This window comes from Ovis aries, chromosome 22 (assembly GCF_016772045.2).
Source record: "Ovis aries strain OAR_USU_Benz2616 breed Rambouillet chromosome 22, ARS-UI_Ramb_v3.0, whole genome shotgun sequence".
Taxonomy (NCBI): Eukaryota; Metazoa; Chordata; class Mammalia; order Artiodactyla; family Bovidae; genus Ovis; species Ovis aries.
In genome coordinates, this window is record NC_056075.1 from 41745206 (window position 1) to 41770855 (window position 25650).

Here is a 25650-nt window from a genome sequence, read left to right on the forward strand (position 1 = left end):
GACTCACTAATTATTCCAACATCATTTATTGAAGATGTTTGGAATTGCATTGACATCTGTTGAAAATCTGTTGACAGTATATATATGAGTCTGTTTCTGGATGCTATTCTATTCCCTGTATTTATTGTTATCTTTTTACCAATCCTACACTATCTTTATTGCTGTAGCTCTATGGTTAGTCTTGAAATCAAGTAGTATAAGTCTGTTCTTTGGAAAATAGATTTAGCTTTTCTAGGTCTTTGCATTTCAACGTACAGAATAGAATCATCAAACAAAAAAAAAAGAATAGAATCACCTCATCAGTTTTTATAAAATATGTTGGAATTTGACTGAAAGTATTGATAGCTCATTCCTTTCTGTGTCTGGATAATATTCCATTGTATGTATTATACATGTTGATGGACATGGGTTGTTTACACTTTTTGGCTCTTGTGGTTAGTATTGCCATCAGTGTTCATGTATAAGTGAGTATAAGTTGAGTATAAGTGTAAGCATAAGTTCATGTATAAGTGTTTTAATTCTTTTGGATATATACCTGGGAGTGGAGATGCTGAGTCACATGGTCATTCTGTGTTTAACTTTTGAAGACTCACCAAACTGTTTTATGCAGCTGTTGTGCCATTTACATTCCCACCAGCGATGTAGGAGGGTTCCAATTTCTCTACTTCCTTGCCGATACTTACTATTTTCCTCTCTTAATTATATCCATTCTAGTGGGTGTGAAGTGGTAGCTCATTGTGCTTTTGATTTACGTTTCCCTAGTGACAGATAATTCGAGCATCTTTTTGTGTTCTGGTTGGCCATTTGCTTCTCTTCTTTGAGAGGAATGTCTTTTTAAGTCCTTTGTCCATTTTTAAACTGGATTTGTACTTTTGTTGTTGAGTTTAAGAGTTGTTTTGGTATATTCTGGATATTAGACTGTGACTTCAAATATTTCCTCCCATTCTATAGGGTTTTGTTTCATTTTCCTGATGTCCTTTGATGCAAAAATTATTTTAATTTTTGTGAAGTCCAATTTGTCTTATTTTTTCTTTTGTTGATTGTGCTTTCAGTGTCATATATAAGAATTCATTGCCAAGTCCAAGGTCATGGATTTTCTTCTGTTTTCCTAAAGTTTTGTAGTTTTAGCTGTTATATTTTGATTAATTCATTTTGAGTTACTTTTTTGTATATGGTGTAAGATGTGAAAGTGAAAGTTGCTCAGTCATATCCGACTCTCGGTGACCCCATGGACTGTACAGTTCATGGGATTCTCCAGGCCAGAATACTGAAGTGGGTAACCTTTCCCTTCTCCAGGGGATCTTCCCAATCCAGGGATCAAACACAGGTCTCCCTCATTGCAGGTGGATTCTTTACCAGCTGAGCCACAAGGGAAGCCCAAGAATACTGGAGTAGGTAGCCTATCCCTTTCTCCGGCGGATCTTCCCAACCCAGGAATTGAACTGGGGTCTCCTGCATTGCAGGCAGATTCTTTTTTCTTTTTCAATTAATTTATTTTAATTGGAGGCTAATTACTTTAAAAAGCCTCTTGATGAAAGTGAAAGAGGAGAGTGAAAAAGTTGGCTTAAAGCTCAACATTCAGAAAACGAAGATCATGGCATCTGGTCCCATCACTTCATGGGAAATAGATGGGGAAACAGTGGAAACAGTGTCAGACTTTATTTTGGGGGGCTCCAAAATCACTGCAGATGGTGATTGCAGCCACGAAATTAAAAGACGCTTACTCCTTGGAAGGAAAGTTATGACCAACCTAGATAGCATATTGAAAAGCAGAGATATTACTGTGCCAACAAAGGTCTGCCTAGTCAAGGCTATGGTTTTTCCAGTGGTCATGTATGGATGTGAGAGTTGGACTGTGAAGAAAGCTGAGCACCTAAGAATTGATGCTTTTGAACTGTGCTGTTGGAGAAGACTCTTGAGAGTCCCTTGGACTGCAAGGAGATCCAGCCAGTCCGTTCTGAAGGAGATCAGCCCCGGGATTTGGAAGGAATGATGCTAAAGCTGAAACTCCAGTACTTTGGCCACCTCATGCGAAGAGTTGACTCATTGGAAAAGACTCTGATGCTGGGAGGAATTGGGGGCAGGAGGAGAAGGGGATGACAGAGGATGAGATGGCTGGATGGCATCACCGACTCGATGGACATGAGTTTGAGTAAACTCCGAGAGTTGGTGATGGACAGGGAGGCCTGGCATGCTGCAGTTCATGGGGTCACAAAGAGTTGGACATGACTGAGTGACTGAACTGAATTGAATTACTTTACAATATTGTGGTGGTTTTGGCCATCCATTGACACGAATCAGCCACGGGTGGACATGTGTCCACCATCTGCAGGCAGATTCTTTACCAACTGAGCTCTCAGGGAAGCCCTATAAGATAGGGGTCCAGTTTAATTCTAAAGCATATGAATAGGGCTTCCCTGGTGGCTCAGGTGGTAAAGAATCTACCTGCAATGCAGGAGACCTGGCTTCAGTCCCTGGGTTGGGAAGATCCCCTGGAGGAGGGCATAGCAACGCTCTCCAGGATTCTTGTCTGGAGACAGAGGAGTTACAAAGAGTCTGACATGACAGAGAGTAAAAAATATAAGTTTCATATGAATAGCCAGTTGTCCCAGCCCTGTTTGTTAAAGCGGCTTTTCTTTCCCATTGAATGGTATTGACACCCTTGTTGAAAATCAGCCACAGTTGTATGGGTTTGTCTCTGGACTCTTAATTCTGTTCCTTTGGCCTGTGTCTTTCTTCATAGCAGTATACCACACAAGTTGATAGTTTTTACCTGTCAATATGTGTTAGCATAGTGTATTAATTTTTCAAGTTTTGATTACATTTTAGAAGTTTTTAAAAACTTTGGGTAAGTTTATTAAAAAATCATCTCCAAGTATCAGATTTATGATAATACATGTATACAAACTTTATAGATAGTTTTGTTTAAAAAATTTTGGTGTGTTTCACCATTTCTCTAGCTGCATACAGATAAGTGATTTAGATAGGCAGTGTGTCAGGGCATATTCTAACTGAATTTTCACCATGAGTTTAATGAGGAACTAGTTACATAAATAATTCAAGCTGTCACGAGATGTTGACGCTGGCTCTAGAAGGACCAGAGTAAGAACAATCTAGAGATTTGCATCACATCAGGAGGGAATCACATATCTATAGTTCTAGGGAAAAATGGATGGAAACACTGCCTTTTACCCAAGTTATGGTTTTTAACTTTAATCAACACAGCAAAAATTTCAGTCCTTCAGAATCAAAGTATGATATGCCTCTGAAGTTCCTTTTCATCTGTAACTTCTCTCTCCTCTCTTTTTCCTATAATATTTATTTGCTGAATAAAATGGACTTTTGGTCCTAATGTTTCCCACTTTTGCTGATTGAATACCTGTGGTGCGGTTTGATATGTTCCTCTGTGGTCTTTATTTTCTATGCATTATGAGTTGACTTTACAGAAATCTAAAGACTTGATCAGATTGAGATAAAACTTTTTTATATGCACTTCATTGCTGATGTTGTGTCTTCTGTTAGGAGGCACATAATACTTGCCTTACTGGTGACTCAGACAGTAAAGTATGCACCTGCAATGCCGCAGACCTGTATTTGATCCCTGGGTTGGGAAGAACCCCTGGAGGAGGGCATGGCAACCCACTCCAGTATTTTTGCCTGGAGAATCCCCATGGACAAGGAACCTGGTGGGCTACAGTCCATGGTATTGCAAAAAAGTCAGACATGACTGAGTTACTAAGCATAGAATACCTGCTTATCTCTCTTTTTATCATGTTAGCTTACTTTATTTTGATTCATTTTGGTTTAATAATTCTAAGGGTTTTAGATGGGAAGATTAAGATATAAACTCTAGAGTCCAAGAATTTTGGTTCATGTTTTGTTTCATTACCTACTAGTTCACAAATTTTGGAAAGTCACTTCCCCTACTCAGTGTTAAATTTCTTATCTGTTAACATGAAGAGGGGATGATGGTGCCTACTCATGGGGAAAAAAGAAAGTAAATTATTCAGCTGAGATGAATAGCTCTCTTTTGTCCCTATCAGTGTACAGTTGCATATAGTAACCACTCACAGTAAACTTAATTTCAGGTGATTTTTGCCCTTGCTTTTATGTATTCACATTAATCAGCTCCCAGCTAATGTTGGAAAGTAGACTCTTTGTTGAATTAACTGTACCGTAGCATATTTTGTGCTTGAAGTCCACTGAAAAGTACTTACTGCTAATTTTTTTTTACAGTGTAATGTTCAAGCCCAGAAATGCCTTATGTGGATCGTCAGAATCGCATTTGTGGTTTTCTAGACATTGAAGAAAATGAAAACAGTGGGAAGTTTCTTCGGAGGTACTTCATACTGGATACTAGAGAAGATAGTTTTGTATGGTACATGGATAATCCACAGGTTTGTAAAATCCAAAACGTTCCCACTTCAACAGCATATGGATTTTAATTATTAATTATTAAAGTATTTGATATACTATTCAGGTGTTAGGATTTGTCTTCCTAAACAACATATGTTTAAATTTATTTCTACTGACTACTTATTTCTACTGTTCTCCTTGCCCTTTTCCCCCAAATCCTACTGTGTTAAAGTTCAGAAGATGAAGCTCAGTTTATTTGATAAAAATTTAGGCATTTGTTTGTTTTTCCTTCCTTGGGAGAAACAACTCTAACTCTGGTAGAAAGTTTTTGGATTATTTAGATTTAAGATACTGTCTCTAAGATAGACTACTGCTGCTCTGCTAAGTTGCTTCAGTTGTGTCTGACTCTGTGCGACCCCATAGATGGCAGCCTACAGGCTCCCCTGTCCCTGGGATTCTCCAGGCAAGAACCCTGGAGTGGGTTGCCATTTCCTTCTCCAGTGCATGAAAGTGAAAAGTGAAAGTGAAGTCGCTTAGTCCCGCTCTTCGCAACCCCATGGACTGCACCCTACCAGGCTCTTCCGCCCATGGGATTTTCCAGGCAAGAGTACTATCTTCTGGTAAATAAGCTGCTTAACCAAGTTGACACTCTTGCACTTGTGTAGTCCTTTCATCTTTTAGTGTCAGATTTGAGTGACAGCCATTTGTGAATTTGTGGGGTTTTTTGGTTACCTTTCAAATTACTGGGGGCAGATGTCATCTATTAAAGATTAGAATCCCATTTTTACAATCTGTGAGAGGCCTTGGCCTGGAGATCATCTGTTGAGTAGTTTTAAATTTTCTTTACCCATGAAACTCTTAATTCAAATTGAGATGTATATTGCAAGGAAGTATGTGCAAAGCAAGAGATGAGTCCCTAGCAAACTTCAAAGCTGATCTGATCTAGGGGATGACCTCTACAGGTGAGGAATGAAAAGTTGAGGAGAGCAGGGACTGGTAGGAAGTTCTGTTCTGTTTCACAGAGAAGGAACCAGAACCCCTAACAACGAATGTGGTATTCTTTTTCTCTTCAATATTGATTTTAGATTAGGCAAAATGCATGTTGCTAATACATTTATATTTGTTCATATAGAATTTGAGTTGTGGGGAACTATCTTTAATACTTTCAGATAAACCATAATGGAAAAGAATATAAAAATGAATTCATTTTCTTTCATTTTCTTCATTCATGCAGATAATATGTTCATTTTCTGCACACGTGTATATATATATGTATATATATATGCAGCAGAAATTAACACAGCATTATAGATCAACTACACTTCAGTAAAAAAAATCAAAGGAAAAAAAGAGAATAGGATAAATACTTGATAATTGAAGAAGTAGTAAGTTGATAGTACCCTTACAGGCCACAGGGTTCTGAGTAATCCCAGCAGAACTTTGTGAAAAGCAAGTCTAGTCTGGAAGCAAACATCCCCTCATCATCTCTTCTAATGGGGACAGACCAAGGAGAGGTGAATTGGAGCTTGATAGTGATAGGTTTTTTAAAAAAATTCTCTTATATGAAAGGTAATAAGGTGATAATCAAGGCCTCTAGGGGTTTATAATGTACACAGGCTCACACAATGTAATGAAAGTTTATCATCAGCCATTATTTTAGAAAATACAATGTCATATATGTTGGGTTTGAAGTTTATCCATTTATCATTTACTATACCAGATATTACTGACAACTTCTACTGATAATTATAAGAAATTGTAAACTTCAAACTAATTTTTTTGAGTTGTAAGAGATCATAATCCTTAGGATTAATTCAGTCTCCTCCTTAATGCAAGAGACCCATTTATCCCTGATGTTCACTATGTTGTCTGAACTATGCATTACTAAAAGGCATTTATCATATTTGAGACAGCTTTAATTATTGTTCTGTATGCCCAATCTAGTTCTTTGTATCGCCTATTCATTGATCTACTTTTACCCTCTGATTCTCTATACATTGGGTGCTATATCCACATGCAGCCTTTCAAATTTGGGAGGATTATTTGTATTTTAATTCAGTTTACATTATTTGGTTGCTGACCTTGTATGAGGCTTTTTTTGCTAGAAACTGTGTCTTCTCTACCTTTGTCCTTATTGAACACATTGATACCCTGTGTTACTCCCCTATCTCTGAGTGTGAGCAACTTCCTTGGGTGATAGTAACCTGTCTGTGTAGCCATGTGATTAATACCTTTATTTACTTGACCAGAGTCATTGGGAGAAGGAGCAAGTCAGCAGAAATCCAAAGTTCATGTTTACCTTGTTTTTTTTTCCTTTTTTAAAAAAAACATGAATCCATTTCCTCCTTTTTATTGCCCATCTCTTAATCTGCAGCACAATCCCACTCCACGTTTCCAAGGTGGGGAGTAACTTGGCCCCTCTTGACTTATTACAGTTTACTAGATTCCAGTTTCTGATTTTCCTCCCCACACAAGCCATCGCTCAGTTCTACCTATGAGCTTCGCTTGATTTGTCTCTTTCATAAGATCTGGTTGACTCTTGTATAGTTTCTCCTGAATGTTTTTTACAACTGCTTGATTGTAAGTTGTGATTGTAGCTAGCAGAGGGAGTGAAAGTCTTCCCAGAAGTGGTAGTAACATTTGAAATTGACTCGGAAGAAAGAGTATGATTTTGGCCAGGATGTGAAGAAATGGGTAGTCAGTGCTCACCCAATAGCGTGGGGCAGGAAATCAAAGTAAGGAACCCTGTGTCGTACCTGGAAAACAGTTGGCTTTGGCTGTAGCAGGGAGGGTATATGTTAAAGTGTGTACTTAGCTAGATCTTCTTCACATGAACTCTTTTTTTTAAAGCCAGATTTCTGTGGTGTAATTAATTAGCCCATGTTTTTTTGAATGGAGTGCAGAATTTTAAATCTGTCTTTTTATTCAGTTCTTAATAATTTTATCTCTTCATTCCAACTAATCAGAATCTTTTACAATCTGCGTTCTATCATCCAATGTATTAGCCTTCAATACCAGCTTTGTGTCACTTTAAAATGTATTAAGACATACCTCTTCATGAAAACTTTAGTAAAATGTCTTGCTAAGGTTATTGTGGTTGAACCACATGAAATTGCCATTTTACTACCATTTTGATCTACTAAGAAAAAATGGCGATTTCATATGATTCAACCTGGTTGCATATGTTACATGCTGTAACATTGTTTTACTGATTTTAATAGCCTGTCCTTAGGGAGCCATTCTTCCTCTGATCATTGCTTGCTTTATTTACATTAGCCATTGGTTTAAAAATCCGTTCTAGAGTATTACTAGAGAATCAGTTTGGGGCTTTCTGTGTTTTGTTGGTGGTGTGAGAAATGGTGGAGAATTAATTAAGTAGCTTTATTAGAAAGTGAATTTGAAAAAACCTGAAAGAGGATTTTTGCAAAATGAGTAGAGGAACTCATAAGAATAAATAGTTTGTTTCTCTTTTTATCTTAAATGTCATACTAGTTTATTATTTCTTATTCATTGTCAAGTGACAGATTTGAAACCCACTTCTTTTCTGATTGAAATTGGCAGCAATCATACCACTTTGTAGAAACCAGATATTTTGAATATCCTTTATCTGCCAGGTACTTATATTTCATTGTACCGTGTCACTATCTATGACCCTTTATGTCATGCAGTCAGGACATAGTTGCTCATTTTGTTTTCTCACCCATGGGATTAGAGCTGTATTCAGCTAGTTCAAATGATAGAATTATGGAGGACTTAAAAGAAAAATAATGATTTCAAATTGTGGAATAGCAGTATTTGGGAAAAAAAACTCTTTGATAGTGGTTAGAAGAGCTTGAAGACATTTTAACATTTCATTTCCTTATCCAAATTGAAAAGAAAAAACCCTTTTAACATAAAACATTTTGTATAAGGACAACCATTTAAAGATACACATTAAAAGTTATAATTTTATGTACATATTTATGATATAAATTTAGAAGCTTATATCAATGTATAGTCTGGAGTTTAAAGCAAAACGTGACGCAGTTTTACTCTGCATAGAAGTGAGAGTTTTGAAAAGACTTGTCCCTGTAAACAATAATCAGTTTGTGTTTGAGAATCCCGTCTTTTAAATGTCTAGGCTTCCATATCATTAACTGTTTCCACTAAGCTTACAGAGGTTTAAGACAGGTACCTCCTAATCATTCATGAGAAAAAACCCATAGATTTTTTTTTCTTTGATGTACATTATTATAAAGGAAGTTAAAAATTGAGCCTTAATCTATAGTGGAGGAAGCTTTCAAAATCAGGATTGTTTTACTTTTACTTTTGAAATCATCTATCAGTCTTTATGTTTATTACTTTTTCACAGATTTTTCTATCTGGTTTTCCCATCTCCATCTTCCCCGATTATTATAGTCCAGTACATGTTAATTAAAGCACAGTTTTGGTTACAGAACTGCTTACAAGCCTTCTTTAATGGCTTCAATTTTATATACATACATACATACATATTTATTTATTTATTTATTTATTTATTTGGCTGCTTGCAGGATCCCAATTCCCTGACCAGGGATTGATACCCAGCTACCACACTGAAAGGACTGATACCTAAACACTGCATGGCTAGGGAATTCCCTCCAAGTCTTAACAGTATAAATTCCTTGCTACTTTGTTTCTTATTTAGGTTCTGTATGATTAGGTTGTTAGTTTAAGTTCCTAAACCAGTTTCCTACTTCAACCCTGTGTGACCCCATTTTACAGCTCAGAAGTCTCTTTCCCGTTTCAGTACAGAACATCCTCAACCCCTCAGTGAAGCTCATCTGTTTCTCTGTCTGGAATATTTGCTCTCCTGTTCGTTGTGTTTCGAACTTTTTCTTTATAAAGTCCAGCTTCATTGCTTTTCATTCTTCCACTATGTCTTTTCTGATAGCCTCAGCCAGAAATGATTCTCCTTCTTTTAAGACACATACCATATCCCAAACTTGAGAAGGGAAGAAAAATTACATTTTCTATGAATGTGCCAATATATACATTCCCTGTTTTAAAAGTGTCAATAATTTTCTTGAAAAATGGTATCAGTGTAGACTAGTAATGGTGTAATAAATACTAACATAATTTAAATGGGGGAAAATCCAGTCTTTTTAAAGCGATATATGTGATTTAATAATTTTAATAAAACAAAGTAATATATGTACTCTTTTGAAATTTCTTACCTTTGTATTTGTTTTATGTCTAAATATTTTTTCCCCATTGCTTTCTGAAACAAAATCTGATCTTGTTTATGGTTTGTTAAACTCACGAAAAAAGTTTAGATATAATGATAACAAAATAGCCTTTAGCTATAACAGAATGTGTTGTGGTGGAACAGAAAGAGTTCAGTGTTGTTATCCGTGTTGTCCACTTGATTTCAAACCTAGTAAATACGTGAACTGAAAAGTTAATTTGTAAAGTGTGACATCTAAACATCTGATTTCTTAACTTTTTTTTTAGTGTGTATAGGACATTTTATGTGAAAAAAATTTGTAATGTTGGATATTAATTATATATTAATAATTTGTTTATAGAACCTACCTTCTGGATCATCACGTGTTGGCGCCATTAAACTTACCTACATTTCAAAGGTAGTCTGTCTGTATTGTCTTACATTCATGCTTGAATGAAGATCCCTTAGAATGAGAGTATGAGTAAAAGGAGCCGACTCCTCTCTTTGTCATTTAAGATGATGTTTTGGTTCATATCACACTGAAAACAGTACCTGATTACTATGTTTAGGAAGTTCTTTGGTAAAATTAGGAAATTTTATCAAATTTAGAAAGAATACAGAGTTAAATGATAGAATGTAGCAAATTGGGAAGTTAACATTAGCTTTTATGATTAGGCATATGAATGTCAGAAGTGGAGATTGATCTGTTAACAGGTTCTGTCTTTGGGGAATCTGGTGAAGGTTTTTCTGAATCTGTTTATTTAAACTAATTTTTAATCTCACTACCTTTGACTTTGTTTCTTTATGTCTTAGTTTGAGGAAAATATGAACTATCTTCATGATGAAAGATGATTTTTCCCTCATTTGACTTTGTCTCTACTAATTTCTTTTCATGTTTGTTGACTTTTCAGAAATTTTTGCAATACTATTATTTTTCTTTTGAAAAATTTAGTTTTGTATTACGTAGTTTTTCCCCTCTTATTATCTTTTATTAGTGTTTTGGGAACTGAGATAGAGAGATGCTGAGGAACTATTAATAGTTTTGTTTTACAGAAAGTAATAAGCTTGGTGATGACTTGAGATATGATTAAATAATATGCATATAAATACTGTTATGCATATATTGGGATTTATTAGCAAAGGTCTTCATCAGAGGACCAATTTACAAGTATGCCTCTGTTTAAAAGAAAAAGATATTTTTGATAAATAAAAAGCTTTGTAGAGCTATTCATCCTTATTGACCAAAAAATAAAATAGTCCTTGGTCAACAAAAATTACGTATTTAAAGGGAACCGTTTTACTTTAAAATTGTTATTATGTAAATTTGCAGAAGACAAATTTTGTTTAAGTATACCTCAAGTGTTCCTATAAATTTAAGACATTTAGTAATTGGCTTACAACTTAAATTCTATAGAGACTTTTGTTAGGAAGTGTAGGATTCCATTGTAGAGTAAACTGTAGATGCCCCCCAACACCCCACCCCCTCATCAGTTTACTTGATTGCCTGCAGTTTACATATACTGCAGTGTAAACATGCTGCCAGGGATTTTTGACTCTTAGTGAAGTGATGTGGAAAGGCCTATTTTATTGAAATAGGCAGTTGAGGTAGAAATTACCCATATGCCTGTATCTTTTCAATTGCCTATTGCCTGGTCTTTTTTAAAAGGGGAGGTCTTTTTAAGGATTAAGATATTAATTCAGTTAAATAGACAGACTGACTGGCCACTGCTTTCCCCTCCTCCATTGCTTTGTTTTTTAAATATAACCTTCTCTGTGTAGTGAAGTTTCGTCTCTGCCCCGCAGCGTACTGAAGTTTGAATTGTACACTTGTACTGTACTTTAGACATGCCACTTTTCCCTCAGAATTTATCCCTGGAACAAATTTCATTGTGATTCAGTGCTCTGAATTTGTAGTTGGAATCAGTCAGGAAACCTAAACTTAGAATTCCTTCTGAAGGTATAGAACAGATGCTGCAAGTCCTGACCCTGGGCAGCAGCACTGCCAACAGCCATGCATAGGCTTCCACGTGAGCTCCTTCATCTACAGGGCTAGCAGCAGCCAGGTGCAGCTGGTCGTTCACGTTCCAGATGGAACCCTGTGCTGCATGTAGTGAAGGGGGTCCCTTATCCCAGGGTACTGTAATGCGCAAGTGAGGATCCAGTGCCATTGGTTTCCTCATTGCAGACTAGTGTCTTCCGGATTTTTGGACTTTATTAAATATACAATCTGGCCCTTACCCAACCATTTCCTCATGCAGTTGATTTAGAAATATGCAATTTGGGAAGAATTCATGGTTTCTTTGGAGTATTCCTTGAGGGTATTTTGAAAATTACATGAAACCAAAAATGTTTGTATGTGTGACATAAAACTTACTGGTTTATTTTCGGTTTCTTCATACTTCCTTTGAAGAAAAAACAATTTTGTTAAAAGAGAGCATGGAAGTATCATTTGTTTTTGTGCATCTTACCTTTGGGACCCATGTTCTAAATTTGATTTATAGTTCTTTTTTCATTTGCCTTAAAGTTTAACTTTAGATCTGTGTGCTAAATGTGTGTGAGTACTGGGAAATTATACATGTGGAAGTTCACAGTGTTTAAGGTTGATTATAATAGCATATGAAGAAGTGAGTGATTCATTTCTCTCTCTTGTTAGGTTAGCGATGCAACTAAACTAAGGCCAAAGGCTGAGTTCTGTTTTGGTGAGTAGCTGTATTTTATATATTAGTAATTTAAGTTAGACTAATATAATTACATCATAGTGCAAGAGAACAGTCACAGAAGGCCCACGACTTAGTCCTGTGGGTTAATGAATTATTCTAAGTCAGATTGCCTTGAAACTACCGTCTGGTGAAGAAGTAAAACTGCTTCCCCACCCCTGAAGCCTCTTCCTGTGTCCCATCCCAGTCACAACCTCCTCCCACTCTGCCCATGTGTAATTATCATCTAGGCATTTATAGTGATCACATCCAGAGAGATTAATTTTATTATTATTTGATGTTCAGTGCTTAAATAATGGAAAGGATTTAGTTTACAGCTTATGGGAAATGAGAAGTTCATAGCTTGGGAGCAAGGTAGTTGAGGGTATTTGATTAAGTGCTCAGTAAACATTTAACGAAGGTCTAGTATATATGCACTTTGCTTGGCACTGGGGCTGTGAGAGTAATAAGCAGTTGTCGCTCTTAAGAATCTCCCAGGCCACAATCTCACAGACAGGTACAGTTCATTTCAGTTCAGTCACTCAGTCGTGTTCAACTCTTTGTGACCCCGCGAACTGCAGCATACCAGGCCTCCTTGTCCATCACCAACTCTTGGAGTTTACTCAAACTCATGTCCATTGAGTCGGTGATGCCATCCAACCATCATACCCTCTTTCATCCCCTTCTCCTGCCACCTTCAGTCTTTCCCAGCATCAGGGTCTTTTCCAGTGAGTCAGTTCTTCGCATCAGGTGGTCAAAGTATTGGAGTTTCAGCTTCACCATCAGTCCTTTAGGATGGTCTGGTTGGATCTCGGTGCATTCCAAGGGACTCTCAAGAGTCTTCTCCAACACCACAGTTCTAAAGCATCAATTCTTCAGTGCTCAGCTTTCTTTATAGTTCAACTCTCACATCCATACATGACTAATGGAAAAACCATAGCCTTGACTAGATGGACCTTTGTTGGCAAAGTAATGCCTCTGCTTTTTAACATGCTGTCTGCCCTGCTGCTGCTGCTAAGTTGCTTCAGTCGTGTCTGACTCTGTGCGACCCCATAGATGGCAGCCCACCAGGCTCCCCCGTCCCTGGGATTCTCCAGGCAAGAACACTGGAGTGGGTTGCCATTTCCTTCTCCAATGCATGAAAGTGAAAAGTGAAAGTGAAGTCGCTCAGTTGTGTCCGACTCTTAGCGACCCCATGGACTGCAGCGTACCAGGCTCCTGTGTCTGTGGGATTTTCCAGGCAAGAGTACTGCAGTGGGTTGCCATTGCCTTCTCCAAATATGTCTAGGTTGGTCATAACTTTTCTTCCAAGGAGCAAGCATCTTTTCATTTCATGGCTGCAGTCATCATCTGCAGTGATTTTGGAGCCCCAAATCAGGTACAGGGCCAGGGAATTATTGCATTTATCACAGGCAGTAGATAAAAGGGTGGCAATCTGTTTAATAGAGTCGCAGAAGAAGAGCTTCAGATCCTTTTTGGGGGATCTTGGGAGTCATGGGAGCCACACTACATGAGCCGCACTACTAACATGATCATCCTTTATCGCTGGGGAGAAAAGGTGGGAGGACCCCTGGACAGAGGGGTGCAGGGGAGAAGAACATGGTGTATGGGGGGATCTGAACACTGATTGAAGTAGAGAGAGTGGTGAGAGACTGAAAAGTGAAAGGGCAGGAGTTAGGGTGTAATATGTTGACAAGTGATTTTTTCTCGTTTTTTGGGAAATAAGAGGTAAGAGATTAGAGAACATCTAGAGAAAAGATAGAAGGTGGAGGAAGTTTTTTTGCCTTGATAGAGTTTGATGCAAGGAGATGGGTTAAGTGGTTTTTAAACTACCGTTCCTAACATGAGCCTGAGTTAGGATAATGGCATTGGGGGAAAAGAGGAGGAGTGGAGAACATTAGAAGGAAAAGCACCAGGACTTGGTGACTGGACGTGTGGGAATCGAGGGGAAGACAGAGATGTCAGATAGGGTTGCTTCAAGGAAAGAAATCGAGGATCTAGGAGAGCTGATTTGATAGGGTGAAATATTTAGTATAGGGGGAAATATCTAGTATGGAGTTTGAATGGTGGAGAAACATCCAAATGGAAGTACTCTGGTGACAGTAATTAGGAACTGGATGGAGCTTGAAGATCAAGAATGGAAAACGTTAGAATCTGTTGTCATAGTGGGTATAGTGAAAACTGGGAGAATCTGTATGCCCTCAGTGTTGGTGGACATTAGTGAGGAAAGGGACAAAAATTAGTAGGAGTTTCCAGCTGACCTCAGAAGAGACTATTTACATTAAAGTAGAAGATATTTGTTAAATATGTTTTTTTTTTTTTTGCTTGGGAAGGGCAGGTTTCTTCTGTAGGCAGTATGGTAGGGATGGCATTGTGTATGTCCAGTAAGAAAGTGTGATACAAGCAGGATATATATAGTGAGGATCTTCTGTAATGCTTTTATCACCACTAAGAAGCTATAAAAAGTCATATATTTTTTACAAATTTATAATTTCTGGTTGCTAAGTTAGAAAATGCCTCAGAACCTTGTTGAATGAAAGGCTTCTGGGGTAAGTCACGTGACAGAGAATGTTGTATTTTGGAGTATATCATGCACACACTCTTGACATTTGTTAATGTAAAATCTCAAACATACAGTTTGAAGGGCTAGCAGTATACAGGGTAAGATCTGACATTCAGCTATTGCGGTATTTAGCATGAGGGATTTTCGTTGAAATTAGAGATTAAGATTGGTTATCTCTTGCTCTGCCAGCAGTTTATTAGTCTTCTGTTAGAGGGAGTGTTGCTCGGTTGTGTCTTAAGTCTGCAACCCCACAGACTGTAGCCTGCCAGACTCCTCTGTCCATGGGATTTTCCAGGCAAGAATACTGGAGTGGGTTGCCATTTCCTTCTCTAGGGGATCTTCCCAACCCTTCCCCATCTCCTGGGTCTCCTGCATTGGCAGGCAGATTCTTTTAACACAGCACCACCTGGGAGGCCCCTATTAGAGGGAGTAAGGATCCATGAAATGTTTACCTTCAGAAAGAAGCCCTAACTTCTAAAATGGACCAACAAGTTCCATAAAAATGGCAGCATAAAGACTTTCCTCCCTTTTTGTTCTTCTTGCTCAGTTGCTGTTGTGTCCAACTCTCTACTACCCCATGGACTGCAGCGTGCCAGGCTCCCCTGTCCTTCACGGTTTCCCAGAGTTTGCTCAGATTCATGTCCATTGAGTTGGTGGTGCTCTCTAACCATCTCATTCTCTGCTGCTTCCTTCTCCTCCTGCATTCAGTCTTTCCCAGCATCAGGGTCCTTTCCAATGAGTCAACTCTTTGCATCAGGTGGCCAAAGGATTGGAGCTTCAGTATTCAGCATCAGTCCTTCCAATGACTATTCCTCCCTCTTTTCTTCTCAAATTGCCCCCAAACAGTGAGAACAAGAAACATTCAAACCATATTCCCTGAAACGAGCAGATTTCTGTAATTCACAGTGTAAAAAGATGGGAAGTGGATGGAGGAGGAGGAAATAACTTAGCAGAGTAGAAGAGGCCCCTGGAAACTAGCCATTTCCATATCCTGCCCCCATGCCAGCTCTGGACAGACTAGGTGCTGGATGCTGTCTAGGGAAGCGTCAGAGAGGAGGGACCCAGCACAGGGACTTTGTTTGCATGTCTCTGTAGAAACAGCCTCTGGTCCCTTTCTCCAGCTGGCTCAGGCGGGCGGCCACCCTTCCCCCATCCCAGCAAGGAATGGCATGTGTAGTATCTCCCAAAATAGCATCAGTCAGGCTATGTGCCTGGGGACAGTAGTCCCAGAGAAGAGGGGGGAATGAGGCATGAAACGGAAAACGGGAGGATTAGATAAGTCTGCACACCAAATGCAGCTCTTTCCTGTGTCCAGGCCCAGAGCATCAGGCAGCCAGGTGGAAGTGGGGCAAGAATCTGAACACCCCAGAGAAGACAGCCGTAGGGACTGACAGCTGGCATTTCCACCAGAGGGGCTTGCTGTACAGTGATGCCCACCAATCAGAATCCCTACATAATATTCAAGAGAACTTCCAAAGAGTTTTTTGGTATCTTGTTTTTAAGTATGAATGGCCAGCCCAGAATTACATGACATTTGAGAAGAAAAAACTGTCAAATAGGGAAAAGAACATGAGACTATGAAAAACTCAGAAGAACAAGGCAAAGAAAGCTAAAAATGAAGCAGGTAGTAGGAGAGAAATAAGAAAATTAAATTAGAGGCTCCCTTCAGAAAACTGATGTGTGACTAATAGAGAAAGAACGGACAGAGAAAGAAAAGAGGGAATAGAGAAAACAGAAGAAAATTGGCAAAGGAATATGATACAGTGTCTCATAACTATTTGATTCATTACTGTATTTGAACCATAGCAGTTGATCCTTGGTTGTGAGGTGATTTTTATTTAGAATCAAGCTAATGTTTGTGCTTCAGGTTTTACCCATTTGGTACATTCACTCTGATGGTAAAGATTCGAAATGAAATAAGGGAAGTACTTAAGTGAAAAGCTAGTAAGTGCGCAAGCCTCTGCTCTGCATTCATTATACACAATGAAACCTTTGCTTTAAAAGGGTGGAAACTTAACAGGTTTCATACAGTTTTATCATTATTCTTATTAAAAGTTTTTTTTCCTTCTTTTGCCTGTCCCCATCACTGCTAGTAAATTTTTTTATAATTTGCTCTAACATTTTGCACAGTGCTTCCTTACTTGGAAATCTCCAGCTGATACTGACAATCATGGAGGTGATGAAGATGGTGACAGGGAGCTTCTGTTCTCTCCCAAGCCCTGTATTGGCTGCTTTACACACATCGCCTCCTCCCTCAAAGGAGGGATGGGTTCTGCTCCATTTCACAGATGAGGAAAACAAGAGTCTGAGACTAAACAGATTGTATAAGATGGGATTGCTAGTAGGTATATGAGCTAGTTAGGTTTAGTTAGCTCCAGGCTCAGATTTTCCCTCCTATCAAATCACTATGCCTCTTCCTTCCCTGAAAATAATTCTTAAAGCTCATGATTTTTTATTTAGACTGCAAATTGTGCTAAGAGTCTTTTTAGAGGTATATTTACCTCTCTTCTTTCCCTGAAAAGATACCTTTCTATAAATGTTACTTATTCAAAAAATATATGTATTAAGCACTTCCTTTATAGCACGTATAGTATATTACCAAGTGCTTAGAATTTTAAACTCTTCAGATGTTCTAGGCAGATGCCCAGAATAACATTGAGGGGGAAAAAGCCATTATGAGGGGAACGCAGCTTCAGCCTAAGTTGGAAAAGCTTATGCTTTCCTGAGTGTTGGAAATTAAAAACAAAAACTGTATATTGACATATGTAATAGCCTAGTGAGTTACTCATTTAATTTATATTTATGGCATTTGTAATTTCTCCAGTCACTAGTAGAATATAAAAGAACAGATTTATAGTGTGTTAAATTTCTTTAGGTCCAGACTAATTGTTTTATAGCCCTTCACAAGATAAGACTTGTATCAATTCAAGGAAGCTCTGGTTTAGTATCTTGTTCTCAGTCTTAGTTTCATAATCTAGTGTATTTGAGAAGTGTTCCCCCCCCCCTTGCCTTAGTCACGTTCAGCTGAGTTTTAGTATGCTATTTAAAATTTTGTTGGACATGTTTGGGATCACATGTACACCCGTGGTGGATTCATGTCAATGTATGGCAAAACCAATACAGTATTATAAAGTAAAATAAAGTAAAAATAAAAAGTTAAAAAAAAATTTTGTTGGAGACTAAGTCATTAAAAAAAGTATATTAAAAACAAAAAATTATAGCACTGTAGTTGTTCAGATGCCTGAGCTCTTAGAATAATGTTTTTTTTTTAAAAAATCATATAATGTATAATTAATAAGCTTTAATTTGAACATTGACTATAGTAGTTTGTTGACAACTATATGTAGGAATGCTTTGCTTTATAGAAGTGTAGTAGTTACTAAATGGGTATATGTAAATTAGGTTGCATAAAAAGTTCTAAATGTGTTAAGATTATAAACATAAAATGCATAAGTGCTAGAAAAATAAAGGTTTATTTTTTAATCTTGAGTCAGGGAGATTTTCTATGTGCCACGTGAAAGCTAGAGTCTTTAAAGAAAAGAAAAGATTTATAGACTATTTCTGATTCATCAAAATACCATGAACTAAGTGACAAGACTAATGATAGGGAAAAGTACTTGAAATACAACTGAAAGGGTGAACGTAAAAGCTCTTAAGTTCAATTCAGTCACTCAGTCGTGTCCTACTCTTTGTGACCCCATGGACTGCAGCACGCTAGGCCTCCCTGTTCATCACCAACTCTCGGAGCTTATTCAAACTCAAGTCCTTTGAGTCGCTGATGCCATCCAACCATCTTATCCTCTGTCATCCCCTTCTCCTCCCATCTTCAGTCATTCCTAGCATCAGGGTCTTTTCCAATGAGTCAGTTCTTCGCATCAGGTGACCAAAGTGTTGGAGTTTCACCTTCAGCATCAGTCCTTCCAATGAATATTCAGGACTGATCTCCTTTAGGATGGACTGGTTGGATCTCCTTGCAGTCCAAGGGACTCTCAAGAGTCTTCTCCAACACCACAGTTCAAAAGCATCAATTCTTCGGCGCTCACCTTTCTTTATAGTCCAAGTCTCACATCCATACAAGACTACTGGAAAAACCATAGCTTTGACTAGATGGACCTTTGTTGGCAAAGTAATGTCTCTGCTTTTTAATAAGCTGTTTAGGTTGGTCATAGCTTTCTTCCAAGGAGAAAAGTTCTTATAAATAAAAGCTTTTATAAATCAAGAAAAAATAAATGAACGACTCAGGAGAAATATGGGTAAAGAAAATAAACAGAGCTTACAAAACAAATGTAGACAACCGGTAAACATATAAAACTAATTTGTCTCAGTAATCAAAGATTCAGATTTAGACAGGCTGTAATTTCTTACCAACTAGGTGGACAGAGAGTCAGGAAAACACACCACACTTAGCGTTTCAAACCCAGGGGATTTGTTACAGGGAATTGGTTGACCAGATGTTGAGAAGCTGAAGGTGCACGAAGGGAATGCTGAAGTAACCCAGCGATTAAAAACTGTATGAAGCAGCTTCTATCACCAGGGCTGGAGAGAGGAAAGGGAAGAGGTGATATTACCAGAACTTAGGGTTTCCTGAGGGGACTTCAAGGCTGGTGTAGGGAGCAGCAGAAGAGCTTGGAGCCATGGGTGGTTGTGTGTTGCTGCTACTGGAGGGGCGTCAGCAAGAGCAGTCCCCTCTCCCACTGTCCTCCCACCTCTTGTGTCCCCCCAGTACCACCCATTAGCAGGACATGCCCAGGCTGGCAAGGAAGTCTAGGAAATAATGTCACAGCGTCTCAGGGCTGAAAACAAAAGAGGTGCTAGTGAGGAATATTAGATAATTTAGGTCTTTGGATACAGTATTGGTTGAATTCAACCTTTGGGGAAGACAGTTTACTAATATCTGTAAAAATGTTAAATGTGAATTTTCTTCTTATTGAAGCCTATGGTAAGAAATCTATAGAAATGCTAGCCAAAGTGTGGAGAAGTATATGTATGTGATGTTTCATTGGGATATTTTACATAGTTTCAAAAATCAGAAATAGCCTAAATGTCCATCATTAGAGGATTGGCTAACTATATTGTGGTATTTTTACATATAGTGAGAAATGTTACCATTACAAATTAGAGTCTTATTGATAATACCCTGTATTATCATACATAGTGATGAAAGCAATATCATACATGGTCTAACATTCTGTCAAATTCAAGAGTCACAGTATTGAAGCTGGCAAGGTTTTTCAGCTGCCACAGACGTAAGTTTAGGTAATAAGTACACAATTTCACCTGTTGTAGTTTGTTTTTTCTCTCAACAGTTATGAATGCAGGGATGAGGAAATACTTCCTACAAGCCAATGATCAGCAGGACCTAGTAGAATGGGTGAATGTGTTGAACAAAGCTATTAAAATTACAGTAAGTATATGTATGTTTTTGTGTGAAAAAAATTTATTATCTTTACGTGATCTTTACAGATTTTACAGTATACCTACTGAGTGTCCGTAGCTTACCAACAGTTTATCCCAGAGTTCCTCAAAGTTTATTTAAAAGACAGGTTATAATATGAATGCTTTTTCTTGTTTTAATACATGGTAACTATTGGCCCTTAAAAATCAGCCCATTGATGCCTTTTTAACCCATTGTGTACCTAATAAATGTCTGTATTACTGTAGATTTTAACTGCTGTTTACACTAGTGTTTCTAAGGGAAAATGCAGGTAGAGTTCTACCTTTCAGATATGTTTCCCCCTGCTCCCCGCAGGGAAGATTAAAAGACTTTTTGCCACCTACCCAGGGAATAGAAATGGCGTTCTGTCTGCCTCTTAAGCCATGACTGGGACTGGTCATAGGTAGGTAGGAGTTGAAGATAGGAGCAGGACAAGACAGTGAAGGGTTAGAAAAGACTTCAGGGGTGGGGGCTGCTCTGAAGAATGAAGAACTGTAATAGCCAGAGGGTCCTGCCCACGTGGCCCTTGGGGATTTGTCTCAGGCTTGAAACTTTTTGCCCCACTATTTTTCCCCTCCAGTTCCTGGGCACTCATTTTCTTGTGCTGCAGTTTCCTGCTTCCAACTCAGGCTTCTCTTCTTGGTTTTCTGATCAACATTAATATGTATTGTTTGTCTAGTGTGCCAGGCCTTGCACTGAAGGTTTTACCTAAAGCACCTGAAAAAGTAAGGCTTAGAAGGATCGAGTGACATTTATAGGTTTGATAGCTGTTAAGTTGTGGAGCTGTGAGCCACACCATCTGCTTGACTCTGCAGCCTAACTCTGAAGCTCAGTGCCTCACTGCTTCCTGAAAGAATGAGCCTCCATCCTTCTTCTCTGACCCCTGAAGCAGAACACAGATTTCTGGGAGAGTTTAGTACTGCTGCTGCGGAGCAAGTGATGGGAACTGTTCCCTGATGAAGCCTCTCCTTCCCTTTCCCCTCTTACACACTGGTGGAGAGGCACACACTGCAGGCCCATATGGGAAGGATAGGGAAGGAGGTCCTGGGTGAGGCTGTGTAAATGGAAGGGTGTTTTTACTAAAATGAGATTATTTACTGACCCAATATGACTTACTCTTTAAAAACATATGCTTTGACACTCAGCATATGTTTGTTTCTATTTAAATGAATAAGCCATATTTATCTCATAACACAATAAAGAGTTAATATAACTAAAGCTGTTCTCAGAGTTAGGTCAATTTTTTTGGGTCTTGCACCAGAACAGCTTGTTACCACATGACAGAAAACACCCACGCACGGCATCTGATCTGTGCATGAAGCAGAAGTTATTTTAGGTTTGTGCAGTTTCAGGAAAGCAATTTTTAAAAAACTGATGCAGAAGTTCATTTTCTTAAAAGGCTTTAACTGATTGTTTTTGACTTTTTTGCAAATATTCCTTATTTGGGAAATTTTTGGTAAAGACAGTATGTAGTAATTTCACTGAAATAATTCTTCTTTTTTTTTTTTTTTTTTTACAATTTGCAATGAGCAGCAGCATTAGTTTCTTAGTGCTTTAAGAAAAAGTAGTGAATTGAATGGTCTCAGACTTTACCATTTGGGAGGTCTTTTGAATTGCTGTATCTAATTTATTAATTGTCTGAAACTGTCTTATACAAGTGACACTTTAAGCTTACTCAAATGGGTAATGTGTCAAAGTATGTGGATTCTTTAATAGCTTTTGTGGTTTTGCAGCTGTTGTTGAAAGTTTTATAGTTTAAAGATGAATCTATTGTATATGTGTTTTTATAATTCACGTTTTAAAAATATAAATTTAAGATATAGAGATCTGTGCTTATCAACAAAGTGGTTATAACTATGTTAAATTGAGTATAGAATTGGTATCACTTAGTAAAAATTGGTTTTATATAGGTACACATTAACTCATAGGATAGCAATGAAAGAATTTCCCATGCTTTAATAAGAAACATTTTATTTCACTGTTCTTTAAAAAAAAAATCTTACCAGTGTTAATTCCATATGCATTTAAGTGCAGAAGCTTTAACCTGGTGTACTTCCCTATGGAAGTTGCTGGTAATTTACATGTAGATTTCTTTGTAAATTTCAAGTTTCTATTTTAATATATGTGTAGTTTACCTTTCTGTGGAATCACTCCAAGTGAAGTTTGGTAAACTGTGTAATTTAGTAGTCTGTTGAGTACAATGTAATATATAAACTTGAAAGTTTTGGAAATTCAAAATTAGGTTTTGGAAGTATATGGTTTCAGAATAGAGGTGATTAGAGGACAGTGGGTAAGGGAATGGTGATTATTTATCTACTTGTTAATTATGGTACCATGCCATTTTAATGGACCATCCTCTAGCATCATAGTTCATGGCTTTCCTCACTGATGAATTCTGTGTGACTGTGTGTTGGTGGCTGTCATTAAAACAATTTTCCCCTTACTTACAAAAAAGAGAGAAAGAGCAATAGTAGAGAAACCAAGAAGCAAGAGAGTTCCAGAAAAACATCTGCTTTATTGACTATGCCAAAGCCTTTGACTGTGTGGATCACAACAAACTGGAAAATTCTTTTTTTTTTTTTTGAAAATTCTTAAAGCGATGGGAATACCAGACCACCTGACCTGCCTCCTGAGAAATCTATATGCAGGTCAGGAAGCAACAGTTAGAACTGGACATGGAACAACAGACTGGTTCCAAATCGGGACAGGAGTCCATCAAGGCTATATGTTGTCACCCTGCTTATTTAACTTATATGCAGAGTATATCAAAAGAAACGCTGGGCTGGAGGAAACACAAGCTGGAATCAAGATTGCTGGGAGAAATATAAATAACCTCAGATATGCAGATAACACCACCGTTATGGCAGAAAGTGAAGAAGAGCTAAAGAGCCTCTTGATGAACGTGAAAGAGGCGAGTGAAAAAGTTGGCTTAAAACTCAACATTCAGAAATCTAAGATCATGGCATTTGATCCCATCACTTCATGGGAAATAGATGGGAAACAGTGTCAGACTTTATTTTGGGGGGCTCCAAAATCACTGCAGATGGTGACTGCAGCCATGAAATAAAAGACGCTTGCTCCTTGAAAGAAAAGTTATGACCAACCTAGACAGCATGTTAAAAAGCAGAGACATTAGTTTGCCAACGATGGTCCATCTAGTCAAGGCTATGGTTTTTCCAGTGGTTCATGTATGGATGTGAGAGTTGGACTATAAAGAAAGCTGAGTGCCAAAGAAATGATGCTTTTGAACTGTGGTGTTGTAGAAGACTCTTGAGAGTCCCTTGAACTGCAAGGGATCCAACCAGTCCATCCTAAAGGAAATTAGTCCTGAATATTTATAGGAAGGACTGATGTTGAAGCTGAAACTCCAGTATTTTGGTCACCTGATGCAAAGAACTGACTCATTGGAAAAAAAAACCCTGATGCTGGGAAAGACTGAAGGCAGGAGGAGAAGGGGATGACAGAGGATGAGATAGTTGGATGGCATCACCAACTCAATGGACATGAATTTGAGTAAACTCTGGGAGTTGGTGATGTACAGGGAGGCCTGGTGTGCTGCAGTCCGTGAGGTCGCAAAGAGTTGGACACGACTGAGCAACTGAACTGAACTGAGAGGAACCAGCCTTGAAGGAAGTATTGATGACTAGAATTTGGAAAGTCAACTTTCAAAGTACACTTTCAACTATTTATATTGATAACTATAAATATGGTGGGGCTGGTCCCCTGTTGATTATTAAGGAATATCCAAGATGCATATGGCATATTCTTAAATAGAAACCTACTATTTTTAAAAATAGTGTCTTTTCCCACTTGTAGGTTTTGATTTAAAAAATCAGTATTTGATTTTAATCTAAAAATAGGTATTTTGAACTTATGGCTAAACTTCCACAGTTTTTTTTTTTTTTTTTTTTCCATTTTAATTGGCAGCTGGGAGTACATAGGATAACCTGAATACAGGACTTCTGTCTTACCAAGATGGTGTATATATGTAATCCAAAGTGTAAGACTTTATACTTGTGTTTTTCAGCCTGTAGGTAGAGCCCTCAGAAAGGTCCTAACATCCAGGAGTTTGTTCTTGAATGTTTTAGGTTTCAGTCTTCAGGCTTGCCATTTTGTTCATCTCTTCTCTAGTCATTTTTACCTTTTCTTTTTCTGCTGTTAGAATTTCCTATCATTAGGATCATGTGCAGATGCTTGCCAAAAATACATGCAAATCTCTCGCAGAAAAACGATCACAACAATCAGGGATGGGAAGCAGGGAAGAGGGGAAGCAGTCAGCAGTGAAACCAAGAATGTTCAGTGTCTGACATTTCCCATCTGTCTAGTGAGGTCACTTTTCTGATTCTTATTACAAGTTGCCTGACTGGTTTTTTTTGGTTCTGAAAATGTGTTTATTTTAATGACTGCCTTGAGAGCTAGCTTTTCATTCAGCATTTTTAAGGGAGTTACTATATTCATGAGTATTTTGCTTATATTTTTCTTCCCTTAGAAATGTTTGCAATTTAGATAATTTTGATTGTAAAATGCAATTCTAAGTCAGTTGTTGAACTATAACATTGGACTTATGCTGCTGTACTTAGCATTCTGTTATAAGGATAAATGAGAAACAGTGGGTTTAATGGTATAGGCAAGGGTTTTTTAATATACTATCATTTCTAGAAGAAAAATGAAAAAAAACAATGTAAATTTTAGTATATTTTTAGGGAGATATTAAAGGTATTTTCTTAGGAAATTCTCACATATGACTAAACCCTCAACTTCTTAAAATAGGGAGTAGCCACTTTTTGTATGGGTCACCTTTAAGCAGCACATTGCAGCTAATACAAATGTTGGAGAGCTAATTCTCTCTCTGGTTTCAAATTCTTCTAGTACATTTTTCTGTTCTTATGGCTAACATGGCCACATTTTCTCTGTCAGAATAATTGAAGCAGATGATGCTCTTCACTAGAAAACACTGGGACTTCCTTAGCAGATCTGGGTATAGTGTTTCTGGGTATAGTGAACTTCATATAGCCCTTTCTCTCTTAAGTATTTTTGCGGATCTTGGCAAGTAAAATTCTGTCTGTAGTCATATTGTCTTTAAAAAGCTCTCCAAAACGTGCAACCTCTTAGATAAAATCTCTTAGAAGAATTCAGGAAACTTTCCCCTCCAGAGTTCATTTCTCTCCCCTGTCCTTCTTATTTCCTTCATTCTTTTGTTCCTGCCCATGACTGGTATTATAGTTTAATTATGGATGAGAGAGTGGAGGGTTGGCCTAAGGCCTGGGGAGAAAGCCATTAGGGGAACATCTAAAGAGACGGATCCCCTGTCCTCGGGATGTTGCACAGTCTTGGGCAGGAGTGGAGGGACGGGAGAGGTAACAGCACAGAGCTGTGATCCATTCTCGAGTGCTCTGATAAAGTGGGGATGTCGTTA

General features: G+C 38.0%; 1 protein-coding gene across 13 annotated transcripts in view; it reads left to right on the plus strand.

Moving 5' to 3' along the window:
• The window catches only part of PLEKHA1 (pleckstrin homology domain containing A1), a 53865-nt gene that overhangs the window by 15307 nt on the left and 12908 nt on the right, over positions 1 to 25650 (plus strand). For 12 of the 13 annotated variants that reach the window (XM_060404773.1, XM_060404769.1, XM_060404770.1 and 9 more), the window contains exons 2-5: positions 4237 to 4397; positions 9903 to 9959; positions 12195 to 12240; positions 20107 to 20204. In XM_060404773.1, the coding sequence (XP_060260756.1) occupies positions 4257 to 4397; positions 9903 to 9959; positions 12195 to 12240; positions 20107 to 20204 (342 nt within the window). In that variant the 5' untranslated portion in view covers positions 4237 to 4256. Of the gene's footprint in view, positions 1 to 4236; positions 4398 to 9902; positions 9960 to 12194; positions 12241 to 20106; positions 20205 to 25650 lie in introns of those variants that run through there. The other variant, XM_042238861.1, reaches the window with a different exon arrangement.